At 49.9% G+C, this 26,957-nt stretch overlaps 1 protein-coding gene across 1 annotated transcript in view; it reads left to right on the top strand.

Annotated features, from left to right (window-relative positions):
• Positions 1 to 26,957, top strand: part of LOC141082421 (uncharacterized) — a 153,360-nt gene that overhangs the window by 81,537 nt on the left and 44,866 nt on the right. Inside the window, exons 3-4 of the mRNA XM_073566362.1 lie at positions 2,433 to 2,530; positions 2,729 to 2,819. Of these exons, the coding sequence (XP_073422463.1) occupies positions 2,433 to 2,530; positions 2,729 to 2,819 (189 nt within the window). The remainder of the gene's footprint in view (positions 1 to 2,432; positions 2,531 to 2,728; positions 2,820 to 26,957) is intronic.

The raw sequence follows: 26,957 nt of genomic DNA on the forward strand, positions 1-26,957 counted from the left end.
GAGAATGCACCAGATCTGGGACCACGTAGTGTATAAGTTGTCTCTTTGCCAGGAAAAGGCCCAGCGGTTTTCCAACCGGCATAGGACCATTGATCCCCGGTTTAAGGTGGGTGATATGGTTTGGTTGTCATGAAAGAACATCTCTATGAAGGTGGCTTCTCCAAAGTTTAAACCTAGATTTATTGGACCTTACAAGATTTTGGAGATTCTTAATCTGGTCTCTTTTCGATTGGCTCCTGTTACATTCAAGATCCATAATGTGTTTCATAAGTCTCTGTTAAAGAGTTTTGTTGAGCCAGTAGTTCCTGTGGTGGCACCTCCTGACCCTGTATTGGTTGAAGGTAATGTGGAATATGAGGTTGAGAAGATACTGGATTCTCGTCTGGCTAGACGGAAACTCCAGTATTTGGTTAAGTGGAAGGGTTATGGCCAGGAGGATAATTCTTGGGTCCCTGCATCCGATATTCATGCCAAAAGATTGGTTCGTGCTTTTCATCGGGCCCATCCTGATCGCCCTGGAGGCGTGGATGAGGGTTCGGTGACCCCTCCTCAAGGGGGAGGTACTGTTGTGAGTTCATTTTCCCCTTCAGCATTGATGTCTGATGAACTCCCTCTGCTGGTGAAGGGAGGTAGTGAAATTGATTTAGATGGGAAGAACCTGTCATCAGAGCAGGCGGAGGGTGATTGGACATCCGGAATCTCTGAGTGGATATAAGGCAGCCGACGCCCTGCAAGGTTGCTGGTGATCCTCTCTGCTCTGAGCTCTGGCCTTCAGTCTAGTTCCTGTCTTCTAAAGCTAAGTTTTTGCCCTGCTATTATTCCATGAGATTTTGTCTGGTTTACTTAGTGTTTGTGTTCAGCCAGCTCTTGCTGGGACTGGCTGAATTCCATTTTTGTCTCTGATCAGTTGATCTCTTTGCTCTTTTTTCAGAATATACCTGAGTGCTGATATAGTGATTTTGAAGTCTAGCGACTTCAGGGCCTTTTTTCCTATCAGACGGTTGGGACATTTTTGGCAGGGTTTTTGCGGATTGCAGCCAGCATCTTTTCTGTCCTGTCCTATCTAGTTAGTTGGGCCCCATTGTTTGCTCAGCCTGTCTTTCTGTCTGTGTTTGTGTTTTCATCTGTTTTTCACCGACAATACATGTTGGGGGCTGTCTATTGCATTGGGGTCTGCTCTGGGGCAGTTTAGATTTCCCCTTTCTTTCTTTAGGCTTATTTAGCTCCCTGGCTGTGACGAGGGGTCTAGGAACACCGTAGGAACCCCCCCACGGCTACTGTTAGTTGTGGTGAATAGGATCAGGGGTCTGCAATCCGATAGCTACCAACCTCTCCGGTTTTTCTGGACTTAGCTTGTATTTTTGTTTTCTCCCCTCCGGTGACTCATTCATAACAAATATCTCCTGCAGTATTACTAATGCCGATTCCAGTGTCGGTAATGAGATGAGAATTAGCGTTATGGAAGATGAGTCTATGAGGAACGTGTTCAGCTGCCGACTCCGAGGAGGAAACTGCTTGTTGTCTGTCGCCTAAATATATAGGTTTTATTAGAAGATGTCAGGGAAGAAAACTAAACCCTGTAAGATAATAAATCTCCTCATATGTTTCCCTTATTATCTCCAGTAATTGTATTATTACACAGGATTCTTATGATGTTACATCGGATCATCTTCTTCTCATTCAGGTCTCTACAATATCGGATCCTCTCAGTGAAGATCTTCTACAAAAGATAAATTTCCTGTTTTACCCATCAAGGATGGATATGGACAGAGACAAGATGGCGGAGAGGATGTTACACCTCACCCTAGAGATCCTCTTCCGTCTCACTGGAGAGGTGAGAGATTCTGATGACGTCACATTACATCATTCTTATCTATGGGAATAACAGATGGACAGAACTGGAGAGGTGAGGACTCTGGAAATGTCTGTAGTGAGATTTATTAATGTGTTTCTCCATTACCAGGATTACACAGTGGTGAAGAAGACCTCTTGTGATCGCTGTCAGGACCCTGTGTCTGAGGGATGGGGAAGACCCCTGAGCCCAATCACGGGGCCTCCACCTCACCCCCTGATCCATGAGGACATCAATGAGCAGAAGATCCTAGAACTCATCTACAGGATGATAGAGCTGCTGACTGGAGAGGTGACACTGCTGGGAATGCTGGGACATTATACAGTAACACTATGAAGGGATCGGGGGATGACGGTATCATTGTATGTGTCAGGTTCCTATAAGGTGTCAGGATGTCGCTGTCTATTTCTCCATGGAGGAGTGGGAGTATTTAGAAGGACACAGAGATCTCTACAAGAACGTCATAATGGAGGTTCCCCAGCCCCTCACATCTCCAGGTAATAGACAGGACTAAATACACACGGCCTATAATTATCTGTATGTAGAGAATGAATTCAGTCCCTGTATGTGTTTCCTCCAGATCTATCCAGTAAGAGGACAACACCAGAGAGATGTCCCCGTCCTCTTCTTCCACAGGACTGTAACCAAGAAGATCCCAGTGCTCCTCAGGATCATCAGGTAGATGGAGAGAAGGTGTCAGGAGATCTCCCCTATGATGTGTAGACGGCTGTGAAGGTCTTGTGCTCAGTCTTGTTTTATCCACCAGTATTATATGTTTTATACTTGTGTAATGAGAACGGTGGAGATGGCAGGATTAGAGCTGATCATAGATGGGACTTCTCCATCTGTCTGTGACTTTTACAATATCTGTTTCAGGGTGAAGATCTGACCCATATTAATACTACAGAGACATATGTGGGAGATGATGAGTGGTGTAAAGAGGAGATTCCCACATATGACTACCCAGGTGAGTAGTAACCACTGAATGCAGAGAAGTCACAGATTCCTCTCAGTCACCGGCTGTGGCTGCTTTATCGGTGGTGTAGTCCGGCCGTATTACCATGATCACCATTTTGCCTCTAGACCACAACATTCTCCTCCACCCAAAACTGTTCACATGACTTTGGGCATTGAAAGCCCTTTTCTATCGAACTTACAACCTGGAGGATCCACCTACTCCCTGGGATTAGGAGACGTTGACCGTTACCTGCCCAGATCTGTAAACTATAAAGCCAAATGACAGCGTACGTAAAATGTGCTGGCTAGTTAGAAAATCACTTGATGAAAAATATTATACTGGGCCTGTAAGAGAAAGCGGAGGGTAATGATGCTGTTGGCTTCCTAGAATCCTGAGATCTCATTTCAGGGCTGAAATCTCATATCCTGAGATCTTGATACCGAGATTTCCATCTGCGTATGCGCCGCGCCCCAGCAGCCATGTTCACGGAGTCCACCGCACTGGAGGAAACCACGGACATGCGAGGGGCTCTGGCCTATCACGAAAAGTCGGCATAGTCCCCCCCGCAGCAGCAGACACTTCAGGCAGCAGCAGCGGTGGACACCCCGAGCTGCGGCAGCAGCAGCGGAGGCGGCCACCTTGGGCAGCAGCGGGCACCCCGGGCAGCAGTGCCAGGCACCCCAGCCGCTGCAAACACTCACAGCTGCGCACTGCACATCGGACACCCCCTCATCCCACCCTGCGGTCTGCAGCATCACCCCACTCCTGCCTCCTCCAGCAGCGACCCTGGGACCCGCTTCACCACAGAAATAAGACGCATGGATTATAAGAAGCACCACCGTGTTATTAAAAAAAAATTCCTATTTTTCTCCTCAAAATTTGGGGAGCGTCTTATTATCCAAAAAATACGGTAACATGTTTTTTTTTTCTAGTTCTTTTTGTACAGGTTCATTTTGTATGGTAGTCTGATGATGGTGGGATCGGCCTGCCTCACTTTGGTGAGTCTGCAACTACCTGGTAGCCTTTAAAATAAGGTCTCCATTACCTCTGCCAAATGCCTGAGATCTAAATTTAAGACACATCATCTCTGCACTATTATAAAAAGTTCTCTATGAATATCTAATATTTCGTCTTGAAACTCAACTGATGGAAAATATTGGCCCTTACGATAGTTTAGATTGCCAAGAGCCACCGAGCCCCATACTCTAATTACCCAGAGAGTGTTCACCAGAATCATAGTAAACAAATGGACCTTACAAATTATTTCCCAATGTCTCTTCAATCCAACAATCCCCTGTATATGGTTGTACACTACTCTCTGGGCACATGGTAGGGCTAAGAAAGGAAGGAGCGCCATTTAGCTATTCGTACACAGATCTTGATGGAATAGTTTGCAGACACGATGTATTGGGAGCATTGTTAGTGATCACCTGGCAGATCAGAAGATGGCCACCACGAGAAGGCTTGGCTCTATCTACTCTATTTTCCAGATCCCAGTGATTGCCTTGCTCATCATCCCTTAACCCCTCTTCATGGATCTGGACTTACACAGAGACCCCTAGGCTTGGGCCAAGGTGTTACCTGCTATTCTGTGGGGTGAGATGGCAAGAAGAATAGTCAGGTAGTTGGTCATAACCAGGCGGGCAGAGAAAATACAAAATCAGAAGACACAAGTGTAGTCAGTAAGCGGGCTGGGATTACACCAGGAAACAAATACACCAGCTGAGCACAGAGGACTGAACCAGAGGAGAGCAAGGCTGTATCTGGCAGATTCCGGGAATAGGCTTCAAGCTTTAGTAGGGTTTGGTGCTTTCTAATTGGCTTAAGCAGGTAGCAGATTGCTACCAGATTGCTGGACAGCACATAAACCCATACTGCCAGGCTGGATGAAACTACTGGTCTCAGGCACCCTAATCTTAGTGGCTGGACAGAGCCAGCGCCACCCAGAGCTTCTGGTTTCGATGTCTCTTCTATTACCAGCAACGCCTGCACCATAAATAAGGCGCTGCTTGGTGATGGAACCAAACATCGCAGGAGCAGATTCCAGGGGAGAGGGGACACACCATCTGCAGATGCCCTAATATAACAAAATTACAGGAAACTAAAGCAGTAGAAATCCCCATAAAGTGACTCCATTATGGAAAATATAACCCTCAGTGAATTATTCTATGGGAGTAGTGACACTTTCCAGAAATTAGCTCGCACTGGATGTTGCAACATGAAAATTGCACATTTGCCATTTTATTACCCAGCACATAATGCCCAGATTGTGCTCCAGGAAACACACACCGTAAATTAAGTGGGTTCTTCTCACTATAGTAATGCCACATATATGGATGCTAAATATGGTTTGGGCGCACTACAAGGCTCAGAAGAGAGTGGATATTTGACTTTGGGAGAGCGGATATTGCTGGATTGGTTTATGGAAGCCATGTTGCTTTTCAAGAGCTTTTGAGCCACAAATATTGTGGAAACCTTTTGATTTTTCCTCTGACAGATGATGGACCTTAGTGGTGTCTTGTCTTTCCGTGAGATGAGTAGAAGTTTTATTGGTATAATTTTCACATATATAACATTGTTGGCTTTTTATTCCATGTTTGGGAGGCAGAATGAACAAACCATTGAACACCATGATGCACTGGTTCATGCTATGAGGCTTTCGATTAGACTGTGAACGGTCATTGTCTTGGATAATAATTCAATATTTTTAAAAAGCTTGTATTTTTTATGGACAGCTTAAGTAGAAATGTCCAAAAGTATAAAATTTGAAGATATTGTATTCAAAATTATTATTTGGTTTTATTTTTAGCAGATGATTGCACCAGGAGATTAGAGGGAACGCTCACATCTTCAATTTTTAAATCTGATGATCTTGAGATCCTACAAGATACAACTGAAGTGACTGCCATTACTCCAGATATACCATCATCCCTTCATAGCAAAGATCTGTCATCTGATCCTGTGAAACAGGTCCCATGTTTTAGTTTATTACCAATTACTAAGGAAAATCAAAGTCACAATATAAGCATTAAGAAATTAATTGATTTTAAAGGAAAGGAGCCATTTTCAGATTCAGAATATGGAAATAGTTTTCTTGAAGAGACTTTTCGTAAACATGAAAAAATTCACATAACAGAGAATAGATTTTCTTGTTCAGAATGTGGGAAATGTTTTACTCAGAATTCACATCTTGCTACACATGAGAGAATTCACACCGCAGAGAAGCCATATTCATGTTCAGAATGTGGGAAATGTTTTAGCCAGAAAGCAAATTTGGTTAGGCACCAAAGAACTCACACAGGGGAGAAGCCTTTTTCCTGTTCAGAATGTGGTAAATGTTTTAAACGGAAATCACATTTCGTTAACCACCACAGAACTCACACAGGGGAGACGCCTTTTTCATGTTCAGAATGTGGGAAATGTTTTATACAAAAATGTAATCTTGATATACATCTAAAAATTCACACAGGGGAGAAGCCTTTTTCATGTTTAGAATGTGGGAAATGTTTTATCCAGAAATCAGATTTGGTTAGGCACCAAATAACTCACACAGGTGAGAAGCCTTTTTCCTGTTCAGAATGTGGGAAATGTTTTATCCAGAAATCAGATTTGGTTAAGCACCAGAGATCTCACACAGGGGAGAAGCCTTTTTCATGTTCAGAATGTTGGACATGTTTTATTCGAAAATCAGATTTGGTTAGGCACCAAATAACTCACACAGGTGAGAAGCCTTTTTCCTGTTCAGAATGTGGGAAATGTTTTATCCAGAAATCAGATTTGGTTAAGCACCAGAGAACTCACACAGGGGAGAAGCCTTTTTCCTGTTCAGAATGTGGGAAATGTTTTGCAGATAAATCACATTTTGTTACTCACCAGAGAACTCACACAGGGGAGAAGCCTTTTTCCTGTTCAGAATGTGGGAAATGTTTTGTGATGAAATCATCTCTTCTTAGTCACCAAAAAACTCTCACAGGGGAGAAACCTTAATCATGTTCTTAATGTGGGAAATGTTTTCTACTGGAATCAACTCTTAATAAACATCAGGGAAGTCATACGGGGAGAAGCTTTTTTCATGTTCAAAATGTTGGAAATATTTTAACTCAAAATTGTATCTTCTTAAGTGTTGACTAGTGTTGAGCGACTTTTGTTTTTTTAGGGTCGAGTTTCGTTTCATGAAACCCGACTTTTCCAAAAGTCGGGTCGAGCAAAATCGGCCGACTATAGGGAAAAGTCGGGGTCGTCCCGAAACACGAAACCCAATGTAAGTCAATGGAGAATTAAATTCGGCAGTGAGAGGAGGACAGGAAACACACCTACAGTGCCCATTTGAATGCCAAAAGCATAAATTCTTGTTACTGAAGCTTGTCAACCTTAATTAACTTCATAATACTAGTTACGCACTGAAAAATGGGGGTTATTTGGCTACAGTTGTGGGGGCGGGAGGGCTGGCTCCAGGTTTTCGTGGGCCCAGGGCCAAAGAGCGCCCCTTTAACACATACCACAACTCATGATGCTCCGATACGGCAGAGAAATAGCGGTATAGTACAATGAAAAATACTTCACTTCTTACATCTCATGACTGATATCCATTTTAAATTCTCCAATACCTCCAAAAACGGACAGTATATAACTCCATACAGTATTATGGCCAGCGCTTAGTGCGCTATACAGAGTAATGAGGCCCATATATTTCTCCATACGGAATCATTATTCCCATATAATGTTTCAAACTGTATATGATGAGCTCCACATAATGCTACAGTATATGTTGGTCCCAATAGATGAAGCTCCACTGTCTTATGGGCCCAAATAATGCTCCATACATAATGGGCCCCATTTCTACTGCTCTAGTGTATAATGGGCCCTGTAAATGCTGCTCCAGTGTCTGATGTCCACCTTTGGAATGCTCCAGTGTATGGTGGGCCCCATATATCATTCACTAGAGTATAGTGCTCCCCAAAAATTGCTGTCCCAACATTGAAAACAATTACATAAGTCTCCTTGCTAGGGAATCCCTGCACTACTCTGAACTCCTTGTCGTCCCCATCTTCCATCTCACTGCACTTGGCTGTTTAGGCCCTCCCACTGGCAGAGACACTTTTGCATACTATGCGGTGCCCTGTGCCAGTGCCATCGCCCATGAGTATGCCCCCCCACCTGCTCAAGGAACCTGCACTTTCATCTGCACCTTCCTCTTTGTCACCGTGTAAGGTGGTATAGTATGCGGGAAGGGGAACCTGAGTTTCCTCTGGGTCAGATTCTGGCTGTGTAGAGTGCGAGGGGAATGTAGTGGTCTGGGTCAATGTACCAGCAGCATCATCCAGCAGTGGCTGGGCCTCAGTGCACTTGTGGCGTCCCCAAGAGTACGGTCGCCACTGTGGCATTGCCTTCCTCCTAGGGAGTGTGTTGTCAAGCTTGGGAGCAACAAAGGATCTCTCTAGTAGTGAAACCAACACACAACACATTTCCCACTCCAGGCCAGCAGGGAGACCTCTGAACTTGACTGCTGAGCAGCTGCTCTCTGTGGTCGGGAGGAGGTAAGCTTGGGCACTCTGTGCAGGGAAGGGGAAGTGTGTGGACGTGAGAAGGGGAGCTGGAGGATGAGCAGAGTTAAGGCTCACTTCTAGCTGGAGCGCATGGTCCGGATTCCGGTCTCCGAGTTTGTAGGGACACTGACGTTCCTGCAGCAAAAACCGGGGGAAGTAGCAGCTATAAATGCTCTATACCCAACTAAGGCTCGGAGGCCCCAGCATCGACGTGTGCGAGGCAGAAGGAAAAGGCTACAGCTGTCTACCATACAAGTAAAGTCTGAGGAACATCTGTTAGACAGGAGGTGTTTCAGTGAACCACGGTCCTGTGAGTGCTTCCCCCACAAGCGCTAGAAAGGAGACGTTCAGGAAGGTACATGTTGGCGGAGTGTTGGAAGGGAGCTTTCCATTCTGGTCCCGGAGGTTGGCAGAGGTCCTGACCCGGAGGACACAGCACGGAGGCAGGCATCTGTGTAACCTGCAGACTGTGAGTAAAGCTTTGGAACTGCACGCTCTGGTGTCCTACAGTTATTCCAGCACCGCTACATCTGGGTACCAGCACCTACACCGCCTGTGCCTTTCCCCCATCACTACATCTACACTTCCCTGGGACTCCAGCTCCACCTGTGGGGAGCTTCACCATCTTTGCTGGACAACACCATCAGTCCCAGAGGATCTGCATGCAGCGTCGGCCTAACATCTATGTTGCCGAACACCACAGGTGGCGTCAAACTATCTATATAAACTCTTTACCGTTATACCACGCCATTTACATGGGCGCCCAGGGCCACCGTCCGGGTCACCGCTGCTGTGACACATCCCACTGACACCGGCCCAGTACCGAGTACCCCACAGCCCTGGGAGGGCGACCCATATGCCGACTGCTGATCGGGCGGCGTTATTCCCACGAACCTCCAAACAGCGTCCCTGAAGGCAAAGTTTTTGGTTTCCGGGGGCAGTGTGATTGCAAAGCTGAACCTTAAAGGAATGTCCAAAAAGGCACCACCAGGAGTGGAGCCTGTGGCTTAATTGGACTGCACCCGGGAAACCACTACCATACAAGCTACAGAAAAGATGGACAGATTGCAAGCTTTGTCGATTCTGTGTGTGGTGTGGTATGTCCGTTTGTAGTTGTGCTAGCAATTTCTCAGCTTTATTCCGTTAACGACCGAGACTCCGGCATGGCCCCGCGGTACGCGTCAAGCTTACTAGAGGGATACGCGAGGCTGTGGCACGTGGGATCGAGCAATAACAGGTCTAGCATTCCAGTACATGTCCGGGGCTGCATGCACGCTACACTGAAAGGACCAGCTTTTGTCGCTTACAGGTGCAGATAACCTGCTGAACTCCGATAGTGATGGGGATCTGGGATTCAGATTATTCCCCGCGAACGATGATTTCCCAGTAAGTTCAGGTCAACCGCAATTCCGGAGTTGGGCCTAACCGTCATTCCTGAAAAAATTACGTGTCCAAACCACAGGTGCTGTAGCTTGCTTAACAGCTCGGCAGCCGTTCTCAGGCCCAGTATGGATTCAACAACATTGTAGATGTAAGGTACTCCTGGGGTGGACCCACTAGACCGTGGCAACGAACCTCCCGAGGGCGAGCTGACCAGGTGGACCACCCCCTATACAGGGAGTGTATGGGGCAAGCCCACGGGTAACTATCACCACGGTAGCCGGTACCCGGGAAAGTATAAGCGGACAGACGGATAGATCCAAATAGCAGGCACTGGACAGATGACACGGCTCGGAGACACAGGAGAGACGGCACGTCTTGGTGAGACAGGAGGGATGGCACGGCTAGAAGACACAGGAGGAACGGCACAGCTTGGTGAGACAGGAGGGATGGCACGGCTTGAAGACACAGGAGGGAAACGGACGAGGACTGAAGCCACAGAACCTAGGAAAGAGAGCACAAGAGGAACTGGGTAAATGCACGGGAGAAAGCTAGGGAGTACTAGGAGGGCGGCCAGAGTCACTAGCAAGTTCTAGTGATAGTCAGGCATCGCCTCCAGAAGGAGGCGGCCTGATATAGGGAGAGAGAAGGGCTTCCAGGTCATGACCTCCAGCTGGAGGAGGAGACGCGCGTCCTCATAGCGAGGAAACGCGCCCGCCGAGGAGGAGGAGCGGGAGCGCGCACCAGGGGGCTGGACCGAGGCGGCCGTGGGCCGTGGACGGGAGACCGGGAGAGACCATGCCGAGGCCTGCAGCGGCCGGCGCGGCAGCGAGGAGACCCCCGGAGAGCGGGTGAGCCGTGGCCGGAGGGAGGTAAGAGGAGAAGTCCGCGGCAGCCGCCGTGTGACAGTACCCCCCCCTTACGCGCCCTCCCCCGCAGACCGGACAAAAATTTAGCCAGGATTCGAGGAGCTTGGATATTCTCCTGGGGCTCCCAGGATCTCTCCTCAGGACCAAAGCCCTTCCAATCAACCAAAAAAAAGGTTTTCCCTTTTTGCTTTCTCATGGCCAAAATATCTCTCACCTCAAATACATCGTCTGCGGCGGCAGGCGGAGGTGAATGAGGAGCTTCAGAAAGGAAACGATTGAAAATAACTGGCTTAAGCAAAGACACATGGAAAGCGTTAGGGATGCGGAGAGAGGCGGGAAGACGCAATTTATAGGAGACATCATTAATACGGGACAAGACCTCAAAAGGTCCAATATAGCGGGGACCCAGTTTGTGGGACGGGACTTTGAGGCGAATAAACTTGGAGGCTAGCCAAACTTTATCACCTGGGTGATATGGTAGAACATCCAGGTGCCTCTTGTCTGCGTATTCTTTCACCCTGTTACGCACCAACTCGAGAGCGGTCTTGGTCTCCTGCCAGATCCTGGAGAATTCGCCGGACAGAAGATCTGCCGCCGGTACACCCGAGGCGGGGGGAACTGGTAGAGGTACACCAGGATGTAGACCGTAGACGACAAAGAACGGGGATTTGCCAGAAGATTCACTGATGTGGTTATTATAGGAAAACTCAGCCCACGGGAGTAATTCAGACCAGTCGGCCTGGTGGATATTAGAAAAGTGCCGGAGGTAGTTCACCAAACTCTGATTCGTCCGTTCTGCCTGACCGTTGGACTGTGGATGATAAGATGAGGAGAAGTCAAGAGTGACATCCATCGATTTGCATAGAGCTCTCCAGAAGCGAGAGGTGAATTGGACTCCTCTGTCCGAAACAATATGTTGGGGCAGTCCATGGAGACGAAAGATGTGCTGGACGAAAATCTTCGCCAAGGCGGAAGCCGATGGCAAGCCAGGCAAAGGGATGAAGTGTGCCATTTTAGAGAATCTATCTACTACCACTAAGACGACAGTACACTTGGCAGAGGAGGGTAGGTCCGTAATAAAGTCCATGGCGATGTGTTGCCAAGGTGACGAGGGTACTGGAAGCGGATGTAGAAGACCAGAAGGCAGCTGCCGAGGCACCTTGATCTTGGCACACGAGAGACAGGAGGCGACGAAATCCCGGACATCTTGGGAAAGGGTAGGCCACCAGTAATAGCGGGACACCAAAAGAAGTGTCTTTTTATGGCCGAGATGACCCGCCAGCTTAGAAGCATGGCCCCAGTGGAGGATTCGTCTTCGGTCCCTCTCAGAAACAAAAGTCTTGCCAGGTGGGGTAGCGAGGAGAGAAAGCGGTGCCACGGTGATGAACCTGGATGGGTCCAAGATATGTGCAGGTTCCTCCTCGACATCCGTGGAAAGAGAGGACCTGGACAAGGCGTCGGCTTTGAGGTTCTTGTTGCCTGGACGAAAATGCAGGTCAAAATCGAATCGGCCGAAGAACAGAGACCACCTGGCCTGCCGAGGGTTGAGTCTTTGTGCAGACCGCAGGTACGCTAGATTCTTATGGTCTGTGTAGATTGTGAAGGGATGTGCGGCGCCCTCCAACAAGTACCTCCACTCCTCTAGGGCTAACTTGATGGCAAGCAGTTCTCGGTCTCCGATGGAATAATTCCGCTCTGGGGTGGAGAATGATTTTGAAAAGAAACCGCACGTAACGAGCCTGCCGGAGGAGGACTTCTGAGACAAAACAGCTCCAGCTCCAGTTGCGGATGCATCCACCTCAAGGACGAATGGTTTGTTGACCTCAGGGCGATGGAGTACGGGAGCCGTGGCAAAGGCACGTTTCAGAGATAGAAAGGCTCCTTCTGCTTCAGGGGTCCAGATGTGTGGGTTGGCTCCCTTACGGATCAAAGACGAGATAGCGCCAGTCAAAGAGGAGAAATGGGAGATGAACTGCCGGTAGTAGTTTGCGAAGCCGAGAAAGCGCTGAATGGCTTTCACCCCTTGAGGACGTGGCCAGTTAAGCACGGCCGAAACCTTCTCAGGATCCATACGCAGACCAGAGTCGGAGATGATATAGCCCAGAAATGGAAGAGAGGACTGTTCAAAGGCACACTTCTCCAACTTGGCGTACAGACGATTCTCCCTCAAACGGAGCAGTACGCGGCGGACATCTCTTCTATGGGTGGACAGATCAGGAGAGAAGACCAGGATATCGTCGAGGTACACCACCACACAGGAATACAGAAGGTCTCGGAAGACGTCGTTCACAAATTCCTGAAAGACTGTGGGAGCGTTGCATAACCCAAAGGGCATGACGAGATACTCATAGTGTCCATCTCTGGTGTTGAAGGCGGTCTTCCACTCATCTCCGGAGCGAATACGGATGAGATTGTAGGCTCCACGGAGATCCAATTTAGAAAAGATTCGTGCCCCACGTAGCCGGTCGAACAACTCGGGGATGAGAGGTAGCGGATATCTATTCTTAACGGTAATCTCGTTGAGACCACGATAGTCAATACAGGGGCGCAGGGACCCGTCTTTCTTCTTGACAAAAAAGAAGCCAGCTCCAGCAGGGGAAGAAGACTTTCGGATGAAGCCCCTGGCCAAATTCTCCTGTACATATTCGGTCATGGCCTGGGACTCGAGTGGACTCAACGGATAGATCCGCCCTCGGGGCGGAGTCGAGCCAGGAACAAGCTCGATGGGACAATCATATTGCCAGTGCGGAGGGAGGACCTTCGCTTCCTTTTTATCGAAGACGTCCGCGAAGGCCCAGTAAGCCGAAGGCAACTCCGCCGGACCCGAGACAGGAGACGAGCATTTGAGGGGTCGTACTGGGCGGAGACATCTGGTTTGGCAGAAGCGGCCCCAGCGAAGAATGTCTCTGGACCGCCAATCCAGAACAGGTTCATGCATCCGCAACCACGGAAGACCCAGGAGCACGGTGTGGGACAAAGACGGCAGCACGAAGAAGGTTATCTTTTCACGGTGCAAGACCCCGATCTGTAACTCCAGCTCTTCAGTGACCAGTGTAACGGCTTCGCGCAAGGGAGCACCGTCGACAGAGGCTAACTGCCGGGGAACCTCCAAGGACCTGACAGGTATCCCTAATCTCTTCACCGCCTCGAGTTGGATGAAGTTTCCCGCAGCCCCAGAATCAATATAGGCTAACTCCGAAAAACGTTTGGAGCCCAGGAAAAACACAACAGAAAGGGTCAAGGGTAGAGAGGTGTCAGTGACACCTAGGGAGGCCTCTCTTACCTGTCCTAGGCGGAGGAGTTTCCCGGCCTCACAGGACAGGAACGCAGGAGATGGGAGGCGCTGCCACAATAGAGACAAAGGCCATGAGCGATTCTGTCCTGGCGGCGAAGCTCCGCGGGCCTGAGTCGGTCCACTTGCATGGGTTCGGGAGCTGCGGCCGCGGCGGAGGACCGCGAGCGTGGTGGGCTGTGTGTCGGAGGAAAAAAACGATTGGGCCTTCTCTCCCTGGCGATCTCGCGGGAACGCTCCCGGAAACGTGGATCAACTCGTGTTGCCAGCGAGATGAGGTCCTCCAAAGACGTGGGTGTATCCCGGCCTGCCAGCTCGTCCTTGATTCGGGACGATAAGCCTCCCCAAAAAGCCCCAACCAGGGCCTCATTGTTCCACCCCAGCTCCGAGGATAACGTACGGAACTGGATGGCGTACTGTCCTACCGAGAGAGTACCCTGGCGAAGGCAAAATAAAGACTCGGTAGCAGAGACCAGGCGACCGGGCTCATCGAAGACCTTACGAAAGGTCTCCAAGAAGGTCGCGAGCTGGGAGACTATCGGGTCATCGCGTTCCCACAAGGGATTCACCCAGGCCAGTGCCTCACCCTCAAAGTGGGAAATCATAAAAGCCACTTTGGCCCGGTCGGAGGGATACTGTAGGGGAGCCAACTCGAAATGCAACTGGCACTGGTTGATGAACCCCCGACAGAGTTTGGGATCTCCGCTATAACGTGGGGGTTTGGCCAACCGGGGAGAGGAGTGTGGGATTGCCACAGGTGCCGGGACTGCGGCTGCCGTCTGTAGGGCTAGTAAGCGGTTATCTACAGAGGCAATGTAGTTCAAAATATGGGCCTGGGTGTCGCGCTGCTGGGCCAGTTCCTGCTGCAGGCCAGAGATCTGGGAGGCAATTCCCGGATCGGAGGTCTGCAAAGAGGAAAGTCGGGACTCCATCGATTTGAGGAACGACATGATCCTCGCCTGGTTCTCACGAAGGAACAAAAGTTCCTTTTGGGTCGGGGTCGAGGTACCAGCGGGATCCATGGCCTGACTATCCTGTAAGGTACTCCTGGGGTGGACCCACTAGAAAGTGGCAACGAACCTCCCGAGGGCGAGCAGACCAGGTGGACCACCCCCTATACAGGGAGTGTATGGGGCAAGCCCACGGGTAACTATCACCACGGTAGCCGGTACCCGGGAAAGTATAAGCGGACAGACGGGTAGATCCAAATAGCAGGTACTGGACAGACGACACGGCTCGGAGACACAGGAGAGACGGCACGTCTTGGCGAGACAGGAGGGATGGCACGGCTAGAAGACACAGGAGAAACGGCACAGCTTGGCGAGACAGGAGGGATGGCACGGCTTGAAGACACAGGAGGGAAACGGACGAGGACTGAAGCCACAGAACCTAGGAAGGAGAGCACAAGAGGAACTGGGTAAATGCACGGGAGAAAGCTAGGGAGCACTAGGAGGGCGGCCAGAGTCACTAGCAAGTTCTAGTGATAGTCAGGCATCGCCTCCAGAAGGAGGCGGCCTGATATAGGGAGAGAGAAGGGCTTCCAGGTCATGACCTCCAGCTGGAGGAGGAGACGCGCGTCCTCAGGTGGGGGAGGGCGCGCGCCCGGCCATAGCGAGGAAACGCGCCTGCCGAGGAGGAGGAGCGGGAGCGCACACCAGGGGGCTGGACCGAGGCGGCCGTGGGCCGTGGACGGGAGACCGGGAGAGACCGCGCCGAGGCCTGCAGCGGCCGGCGCGACAGCGAGGAGACCCCCGGAGAGCGGGTGAGCCGGGGCCGGAGGGAGGTAAGAGGAGAAGTCCGCGGCAGCCGCCGTGTGACAGTAGAAAGTTGATAAAGGGTACAGTTTCACCGGATAACACGTATATATGTAGCCTAGTTTACACATTAAAAATATATGTCTATAGATCAGGAGGCAGACTCAGATGTTCTCAGGCCCAGTATGGATTTGACCAGATTGTACAAAGTTGAGAAAGGGTACTTTATCACTGGATAGCAGGTATATATAGCATAGTTTAAACAAGTAAAATCTCCGTGTTCTCAGTATGGATTACACAGCAATCTAAAAAGTGGAAAAAAGGAAATGCATTTGAGGCGTACACAACTATATACTGTACTTTTGGTGTTATTTTTAAATCTTCATATATAGTTCTGTCTCAGTAATACAGTCCAGCCTCTCCGCAATAGGAAATGAGATGCATACAATTAGTGACATAAAGGCTATTGATTGCAGAAATCTAGGAATTATTATTCACGGGAAAAACTTCCGTCACAATTCTCATAGGCGAAGCTGACCCTCAATTAATTTGTGTGTTGAGACAGTGAAAACATTTTTTTGTGAATAAAGTCTTGCTGTATCGCACTTCCGTTGATTCCATCACTGTTACTCATCTCAATCCAATTTTTATCACAGGGAGCGATGTAAACATGGTGCTCACTGGCTATCATGATCTGTCACGTAACTTTGGAGTGCAAAAGACAGAAGCCACAGGCCGTAGGCGATTCTATTTGATTGGCATGAGAGGGCACATTTTGAAATGTGCGCCGGAATGTCACACGTTTGTGAGTAGGAAAACTGTGAAAGCTGATGATAAACCACCACTGCATGTAATTGTGAGTCGACGTCCATAAGAAATGGAAGCCATTGATCATCTGGAGCTAGAGCCCGGCCAGCAGGACAGGGCATAGCTACATCTTAACCATCATCTTTCAGTTCAATCAATTTGTAGTGGCAGTCCCAGTGAAGGATTTGACAGCCCAGACTACACAGCGGAGGAGCAGGTAGAGGTAAACATTGCAAATGCTGGGGCCCTGCCCAAGCAAGGGGGGCACACTCGTGGGCGTCGGTACTGGCACTGGGCGCCTCATAGTACGGCGGTGTGTCTGACGGCGGGTGTGCACCACCACTGTCAGAGACACTTGATTGCACTATGAGGGACCCTATGCCAGTGCCCGCGCCCAAGAGTCGGCCTACCCACCTGTCCAGGGCAACGGCACTCGCACGGTTTTGTGCGCTAGGTGGTGACCCCGGCCATGGGGGGGGCCGCCCACTTAGGGATGTTTACAAAGTGGCATATGTAGATGTGGGTCATTCAGCTGCTGCAAAAGGCGAAATAGGTAAAGTTCACGGAATAGGAGGAGGACCAAAGCAAGCCATTTTTCTGGCAACCTATGTGTCATCAAGGGAAGGTGGGACAAAATCCTTGGAAACCCATGCATGGTTCATTTTAATGAAGGTTAGATCATCCACATTTTGGGTTGACAGACGGGTCCTTTTTTCGGTCAGGATTGATCCAGCTGCACTGAAGACTCTTTCCGATAGCACACTTGCAGCTGGGCAAGCGAGCTCCTGTAAGGCATATTGTGCCAATTCAGGCCAGGTGTCCAGTTTAGCGGCCCAATAGTCAAAGGGGAATGACCTGTGCGGGAGAGCATCGATATGGGAGGAAAAGTAGTTGTTAACCATAGTTGACAACTGCTGTCTCCTGTCACTTTCCATCAATGCAGTATTACCAGTTGTGTGAGCGGTACTTGAAAAATCAGTCCACAACATTGTCATGAAACCCCTGTCTCCAACGCCACTTCTGCTGTGTGCACCACGAACACCTCTGCCAAGCTGCCCCCGGCCCGTACGGCTCGTGTGAGAACCATCACCGCTGCTGTGTGCTGGGAATGCCTCAACCAACCGGTTAACCAGAGTTGCTTGTTTAGTAGCCAATATTAGGTCAAGGTTCTCCTGTGGCATGATGTTTTGTAATTTGCCTTTATAGCGTGGATCCAGGATGCTGGCCAACCAGTAGTCGTCATCGTTCATCATTTTGGCAATGCGTGGGTCCCTTTTTAGGATCTGCAAGGCATAATCTGACATGTGGGCCAATGTTCCCAGTGTCAATGATGCACTGCGAGTGCTGGGTGGAGGAGCACTTTCTGGCAAATCCACATCCCTCCAGTCATGCACAAACCCTGTACCAGACCTTGCCACGCCAACATTTTCACTTGCTCCACGAGATGCATCCTCCTCCCCTAAGTAATCATCCCCGTCATCATCATCCTCCTCCTCCTCTTCTTCCTCCACCTCGTCCAGGAGAGGTCTCTGAGCAGACAATGGCTGAATGTCATCAAGGATTCCCTCCTCCTCTTCCTCCTCGTCAACATTGGCTGCAGACGCCTGCTCCTTAAGGTGCGTCAAAGTTTGCATGAGCAGACGCATAAGTGGGATGCTCATGCTTAGGATGGCGTCGTCTGCGCTTACCAGCCGTGTGCATTCCTCAAAACACTGAAGGACTTTACAGAGGTCTTTCAGCTTCGACCACTGCACACCTGTCAACTCCATGTCTGCTCTCAAAATGCCTGGCCGTGTATCCTCCCACAAATGCATTATGGCCTGCCTCTGCTCGCACAGCCGCTCCACCATGTGCAGGGTGGAGTTCCACCTTGTTGCAATGTCGATAATGAGGCGGTGGTTGGGAAGGTGGAGCAATCGCTGCAGCTTCTGCATACGAACGGAGTGTACAGGCGACCGGCGGATGTGCGCGCACAGTCTTCGCACCTTCTGGAGCAGGGCTGTTAACTCCGGATAATTATTGAGGAAGCACTGCACCACCAGATTCAAGGTGTGAGCCAAGCAAGGTATGTGGCTGAGTTTTGAAAGGGCTATGGCTGCCACAAAATTACGGCCATTATCACTAACTACCTTGACTGCCTCAAGATGTACACTGCCCAGCCATGACACATCATCTGCAACACAGCCTGCTGACGCTTTCCACTAGCTGCTCGATAGGGGGACACCTCGTGTGCAACAGTGGCAGCTGCAGATGGAGTGCTCGTACGACTGCGCTCTGTGGACGAGCTTTTGCTTCTGGAGGAGGAGGAGGGTCGAATGCCTAAAGCCAACTGTTTCCTATACCGTGGGCTAGGCAGCACTGTCCCACCACCGCTGTCCCCTGTGGACCCTGCATCCACCACATTAACCCAGTGCACAGTGATGGACACGTAACGGCCCTGGCCATGCCGACTGGACCATGCATCTGTTGTGAGGTGCACCTTTCCACTCACTGACTGCTTGAGTGCATGGACAATGCGGTCTTTCACATGATGGTGGAGGGCTGGGATGGCTTTGCGAGAGAAGAAGTGGCGACTGGGTAGGTCATAGCGTGGTACTGCATAGGCCATGAGTTTGCAGAAAGCTGCGCTTTCCACCAACTGATAGGGCATCATCTCTAACGAGATTAGTTTGGCAATGTGGGCGTTCAAACCCAGTGTACGCGGATGAGAGACTGAGTACTTTCTTGACCTACTCATAGTGTCTGGGAGGGTGAGCTGGACTTGAGAGCTGCATATGGTGGAAGTAGCGGTGGACAGGGCGGACTGAGAGAGGGTTGATGATGGTGATGGAGTTGGTGTTCTTTCTGATGGCCTAGATACAGTCTTTCGTTGATATAACAGTGGGATTCCCTGACTGCTGTGGCCTTGCAATGACACCTCAACATTTGCTGCTGTGCTAACCGGTGGGCTTACAGTGGGGGAAACAATGTAGCGTTGCTGACTACCTTCTTTGTGATCAGTTGCACATGTGGTACTTGAGGTTTGGTGTTGTGTCCACGCTTGCAAGTGCATGCTGGTTAAATGTCTAAGCATGCAACTGGTATTCAAATTTTTCAGATTTTTCCCTCGGCTAAAGGTCTTTGCGCACTTCTTACAGATAACCTACAGATAACCTTGGCCTGATCATGAGGATTTTGTTCAAAAAAGTGCCACACTGCACTCTTCCTACTTTGGCAGACATTTTGCGGCCTAGCACGCTGTGATATTTTGACCCTCTGGACAAGCTGTCCAGCAACTCTTTTGATTTTTGGAACCTGTCTTTGGAGTGCTCCGGGCCTGCCAGATAACAGCTGTTGCGATGTCGATGTCTGCTGTGGATGCTCCTCCTCATCTGAGCTATTGGAAGCAGCACCCTCTTCCCTCAATGGATGCCAATCTGGGTCAACAACTGGGTCATCCATCACCTCCTCTTCAATGTCATGTGCACCTTCCTCTGTGTCACCGTGTATGGTGGTATAGTGTGCGGGAAGGGGCACCTGAGTCTCATCAGGGTCAGAATCTGGCTCTGTACACTGCGAGGACAATGTAGTGCTCTGAGTGAATGTACCAGCAGAATCATCTATCAGTGGCTGTGCATCAGTGCACTCCATGTCAGATTCATCTTGGCCTGGGTAATTCACCATTTCACTTGATAATCCAGGGATGGTATGTGAAAACAGCTCCAGGGAGTAATCAGTAGTATGGCCTGCGTCATCCTGCAATCTTGGTTGGGGTGAAGGACACAAGGAAAGGTGTGGTTCATGAACATGAGCCTCCAATGACGACTCAGTGCTTTTATTTTTTACAACTTCTGTGCTGTTCCATGCATGTTTCTAGTTAAAGAAATGTATTTATGTTTTTTCGCTTGTCTCTGCTGCCATCTACTGGCCAGACCATTTAGTTCCTCGGTCTTTCCTTGTTCAGCCTATGGGGAGGGGCTTCTCTTCAGCCTCTTCTCTTCCTGTTTGCTCAGTCATCGGCAGACATCTTACCTGAGAGAACTGTTCTCCCTCATGAGCTGAGGAAGCAAAGTCTTTTGACCCGCAAGTAGCGACTCCAGAGACAAGCTCCATGCAAGAGATTCAATGTAATGTTTGGATCGTTATCTACGGAATAAACCAACATTGTTCTTCATCACAACGCGTGTATGCTTATCTGAGAAGCTGCTAAGGGTCATGTCTGCCTCGCTTATTGGATACACAAAGGTAGGAACTTCTCTCACTTACATGTCTGCATACCTTTAATCGCCATTAAGTGGGGACAGAACAGTCAAAAGACTAGCTTGCCGGCCCATACAAGTCAGAAGACTACTTTTAAAGCTCATAAGCAGCTAGAAAACCTCCTTATAGCCCAGCACCCCAGCTACAGATCTCCATCTGCCCCGTCTCCCTATGTGTAATCTGCCCAGCAACAAGCCTCGCACACCAGTCTGCCTGCAGCAGTGCACGTCTGGACAAGCCTAGAAGTAGCTCCACCACCTGCCACATCTTGCAATAACTCTGCTCGTACTGTTAATGAGGACTGTCTATGCACCTGCTGTTTCCTTCTGGCCACATCGCTCCTAAAGGCCTGCAGTACTCCATACCTCATTACCGCGCATCAGCGATCCGCGAACCCCCAAGTTTCGCCAAAGCCACTCTGGGAATCTCATCCGGGACCTCCCGCAGAGCCGCACAGCGATTTTCGGACCCCGATTCAAAAGTTGAATTTTTTAAAGAGACAGTACACCTTTATTCAAAATGGCCGAAAAAGACCTCGGACAGGTCCCTACTGCTGAAACAGTGCAAATACAACCTGATACCGTCCACGATGAAGCCCAGGAGGCAGACCCCACATCTCAAGCAGACCAAGTCACCCGACCAAAACGTTCTGCCAAACCAACTATAAAGGTGCTTGAAAACTATCACAATATGAAAGATGAGCTATGTGATCACCTGGAAGAACAGTGGGAATGCGTCACCTCTTATATGTCAAGACTCGAATCCTCATCAGGCAATGCCGCAAGCTTGCAATCCGTCATGGAGCGGCTGAACACCGCCCGTGAAAGGTACAAGAGACTATCAGCAAAGTACATCGCTCTTCTAAAAGATTTTAATTCTGATGAAGCTCTTCCAGACCTCAGTGAGGCGCTAGAGACGGACAAGGAGAGAGACGCCAAGGTCCAACATGCCATAAACAAGGCTGAACACCGTATCTCTCACCTGCAAGAAACCAGGTCACACCGATCGACCTCATCTAAACGTTCCTCTCGGTCATCCAGGGCATCGTCCTCAAGAAGTTCAACCATGAGCGACAGGATACTAGAGGCCCGCATAAAGGCAGAGGAATCCAGAGTGAGACGTTCTTTCACTGAGAGAGAAGCTAAGGCAGAGGCAAAAAGGGCAGAAGCAGACATGGAAGCAAAAAGGGCAGAAGTGGAAGCCAAGAGAGCAGAAGCAGAAGCGGAGGCTCAGCTGAAGATTCTTCGGTCACAGATGGAAGAGGAGGTCGCATTAGCTAAAGTGAGACTACTTGAGCAGGCGTTGATCCAAGGTCCTGATGCAGCTAACTCGCCACCACTGGAATCAGACGATCCAGTCAATCGCACGAAAGACTATGTACTAAACCAGCTACCTGTAGCAACCCCGGTCTACAGTACCGTCCAAGTCGACGACACCAAAACCTCCAACGTACTTCCAGAGGCGCCAGTACCCTCGAAGGCACCCGAGCTAATTAATGACAGTCACCCAGAGATACCTTCTCAAACACAGTCACCACCACAAGATGGCAACCAAGTGTTTCCTGACCCACCTTCACAGCTCAAGCGGTATTCGTCAGATTCTTCAAGGGCTAAACCACAGCTCAACCCTGCAGCAACATCATTCTATCCGGGAACAGCTCATCCATTCACACCAGGCGGCCCATACGCCCCAGGGGCATCACGAGTCGTCGTGGCAACGAGTGGTGAGAAGTTGGATATGTCCGAGTTCGCCAGGTTCATGGTGAGCAGAGAGCTAATCAACACCAGTCTTACGAAGTTTGATGATCGTGCAGAGAGCTACAGGGCCTGGAAAGCAACCTTTAAGGCAGCCATCGCCAATCTCAACCTAACTGAAGAACAGGAACTTGACCTCCTGATAAAGTGGTTAGGTCCAAGCTCTTCAACCCGCGTCAGGAGCCTCAGAGCGGTCCACGTGGGACAAGCAGATGCAGGTCTCGCTGCCGCATGGCAAAGGCTGGAACGCACCTTTGGCAGCGCAGAGGCAATAGAGAAAGCCTTATTCAAGAGACTGCAGGATTTCCAAAAGATCAACCTTAAAGACGTCCACAAGCTGCAAGACCTAAGTGACCTGCTAATGGAGCTGGAGCTCGCCAAAAGAGACCCTCGTCTGTCTGGGCTGTGCTATCTGGATTCAGCCCATGGAGTAAACCCGATCGTGGTGAAGCTGCCATACAGCCTGCAGGAAAAGTGGGCAATGTCAGTATCAAGATACAAAAGAGTGAACGACGTTACCTTCCCTCCATTCATCCACTTCTGCAGGTTCATCGATGAACAGGCCCAGATGAGGAATGACCCCAGCCTCGACTTCCTAGAGTCCAACGCTTCGACAGCCGCACCAACTCCTGCGCCAAGGTATGAAAACACCACAAACAAACGCAGAGACACTAAGAGAGCTGTGAGCGTTAGGAAGACCGAGCTACCGTCACCTGCAACGCCCACAGACGAACAGAACATCGTCTCATCACGAGATAAATCCTTTAATCGTGAATGTCCCATCCACAAGAAGCCACACTCGTTGACCAAGTGCAAAGGGTTTAGATCCAAAACCCTACAGGAGCGCAAGAAGATCCTCACAGAGCTCGGGGTTTGCTTCAAATGCTGCGCATCACTTGAGCACATGGCCAAGGACTGCAAATCCACAGTCAAGTGTGGGGAGTGCCACAGCGAAAAGCATGTTTCAGCCATGCACTCAACCCGAATAGCTAGAGACACACCGGCTGCAGTCACCACCGCTCCCGCTCCAAGTCATGGCGGGGAGCCACAGAATCAGACCGACACCGCCACAACTGTCTCCTGCTCATGCTCAGAAGTATGTGGAGAGGGCCGCATGGAGAAATGTTGCGCCCGAATATGCCTCATCAAGGTTTACCCCGAAGGACATCCAGAAAAGGCAATGAAGGTGTATGCAATCATAGACGACCAAAGCAACCGGTCCCTGGCAGGAGCCAAATTCTTTGAAGCCTTCGGAATTAGTGGACCATCAGAGCCCTACACCTTGAACACCTGCTCAGGCCGCATAGAGACTAGCGGCAGAAGAGCCCAGGGATTCATCGCTTCTCCTATCAACGGGAAGACTGAAATACCTCTGCCAACGCTAGTTGAATGTGACCAAATACCCAGCCATAGGAGTGAAATTCCTACCCCAGAAGCTGTACTTCATCAGCCGCACCTGAAGCACCTCGCAAGCGTCATCCCACCTATGGACAACAACGCGGAGATTCTACTCCTGCTCGGCAGAGACAACCTGAGGGTACACAAGGTGCGACAACAGTGCAACGGACCTGACTACGCACCATACGCCCAGAGACTGGACCTCGGATGGGTAGTCATAGGAAACGTGTGCGTTGATCGATCAGAAATCGACTCCTTCAGGACCTACGTCCATGGAGACGGACGCACAACCTGCCTAAGGCCATGTCCTCATCACTATGAAGTGAAAGAGAAGCCCCCAGACTCAATACAGCTGCCTGACATCGCTTCTTCTCTGCGTACCGACAACTTGGGAAGATCAGTCTTTCACATCACCAAGGACGACGATAAAGTAGCCTTGTCAGTGGAGGACAGAGAATTCATCGACATAATGGACCGTGAGTTCTCTAAGGACAAAACCGACCACTGGGTCTCTCCATTACCCTTCCGATCCACCAGGGTAAGACTGCCAAACAACCGAGACCAAGCTCAGAACAGATTCAACTCTCTTCAACGTTCAACGAACCACAAACCTGAAATGAGGGAGCATATTGTCGCCTTTATGGACAGAATATTTCGCAACAACCACGCGGAACCCGCTCCTCCCGTGAAGAAGAACGAAGAGTGCTGGTATCTGCCTTCATTTGGTGTCTACCACCCACGGAAACCGAACCAAATCAGGGTTGTCTTTGACTCCAGCGCCAAACATGGAGGCGTATCACTCAACGATGTCCTCCTCACAGGTCCCAACCTGACGAACAACTTAGTAGGAGTGTTGCTGAGGTTCCGGAAAGAACTCGTCGCCATCACTGCCGATATCGAACAGATGTTCCACTGTTTCCTAGTCAGGGAGGACCACCGGAACTTCCTCAGATTCCTGTGGTTCAAGGACAACGACACCAACAAAGAGATGGTGGAATACCGAATGAGAGTCCATGTCTTCGGGAACAGCCCTTCACCCGCAGTAGCAACCTACGGTCTCCGAAGGACCGCATCAGAGGGAGAGTCTGAGTATGGCACAGACGCAAGAGACTTCGTTGAAAGAGACTTCTATGTAGACGACGGGCTCAAATCACTGCCCACTGAAGAAGCAGCCATTGATTTGCTCAAGAGGACCCAAGGTATGCTGGCCCAGGCAAGGCTCAGGCTTCATAAAATCGCTTCAAACAGCCCGACCGTAATGAGAGCCTTTGATTCGGGTGATCACGCCCCTGGATTCAAGGACATTGACTTGGGGCTAGACAGCCCACCCGTGCAGAGGAGCCTAGGCATCAGATGGGATCTCGCAGCCGACTCCTTCGGGTTTCAAGTGAATTGCTCGGACAAACCGTTCACAAAACGTGGTGTCCTCTCCATAGTGAACAGCTTATTTGACCCGCTGGGGTTCGTGGCGCCCATCACCATACAAGGCAAATCCTTGTTGAGACAACTATCTGAAACTGTCAAGGATTGGGATACCCCGCTCCCCTCCGACAAAGAGAAAAAATGGGAAACTTGGAAACAGTCGTTGTGCGGATTGAACAATATTCACATCCCGAGATGCTACACCAAAATCTCCCTTGCCTCTAGCGGAAGGAAAGAACTCCACGTCTTTTCAGACGCCTCCACAGAAGCCATAGCGGCGGTTGCATACCTGAAGGTGATGGACGCCAGCGGGCAAAGCTACGTTGGATTGGTGTTCGGCAAGGCGAAGCTAGCCCCGAAGCCCGACCACACCATCCCCAGACTCGAACTCTGTGGAGCCGTCTTGGCAGTGGAAATTGCTGACTTCATACTACAAGAACTGTGTATCGAAATAGATGAGGTCCAATTCTACACCGACAGCAAGGTCGTTTTGGGTTACATCTACAATACATCGAGACGATTCTACGTGTATGTCAGTAACCGCATCGAAAGGATCAGGAGATCCTCCAAACCGGAACAATGGCGTTACGTACCATCGGAGCTGAATCCAGCAGATCTTGCAACCAGACCCATGTCTATATCTTCTTTCGTTAACTCTTCTTGGCTTACAGGTCCAGAGTTCCTGCTGAGACAGTCAGAAGAAGGTGTCCAGGAAGACTTCAGCATCCTAGATCCAGACAACGATCCAGATGTCCGAACTGAGGTCCATACCCTGACCACCAGTGCTAAGAAAACATCCAACCTCGGCTGCCAACGTTTTGAACGTTTCTCCAGCTGGTTAAGACTCGTCAGGACTGTTGCCAGGTTAGTGCACATCGCCAGATGTTATCGTGCAGACTTTAAAGACAAGGACTGTCATCGCTGGCATGTATGCCACAGACCTCTTTCTGCTGAGGACATCTCCCGTAGTGAGTCCCTCATTATACGCCACCTCCAACAGAGCGAATTCGCCACCGAATGGAAGTGCTTAAATAACAAACAGCAGATTCCATTAAGAAGCCCCCTCGCCAATTTAAACCCAGTAATGGACAGCTTCGGCTTACTGAGGGTTGGCGGTCGTTTAAGCCAGGCTCGTTTCGGTGTCGCAGAGCAAAATCCTCTCATCATTCCCAACAAACACCACGTTACAGTCTTACTGATCCGTCATCATCATGAAAGGGCTGAACACCAAGGCAGGCAAATTACAGAGGGCACTCTACGGTCTGCAGGCCTCTGGATTGTCGGGATGAAGAGACTTGTAGCACAAATACTTCACGATTGTGTGCACTGTCGCAAAGTGAGAGGAAAGCAACTCTGCCAACAAATGGCCGACCTACCTACAGATAGACTTTCCATGGAACCACCTTTCACCTATGTGGGCCTAGACGTTTTCGGACCATGGATGGTATCCACACGCAGAACTCGTAGCAGCCGTGCGGACAGTAAGCGGTGGGCTGTGCTATTCACCTGCTTGAGCATCCGAGCTGTTCACATCGAGGTGTTAGAGTCCATGGATACCTCCTGCCTGATTAACGCCTTGAGAAGATTCCTCGCCATCAGAGGACCAGTAAAGCAGCTGAGGTCCGACCGCGGCAGCAACTTCGTCGGTGCATGTAGAGAGCTGAACATCGACACCAAGCCAATCCA

This window comes from Dendrobates tinctorius, unplaced genomic scaffold (assembly GCF_039654945.1).
Source record: "Dendrobates tinctorius isolate UK_male_01 unplaced genomic scaffold, ASM3965494v1 ptg000017l, whole genome shotgun sequence".
Classification (NCBI taxonomy): domain Eukaryota; kingdom Metazoa; phylum Chordata; class Amphibia; order Anura; family Dendrobatidae; genus Dendrobates; species Dendrobates tinctorius.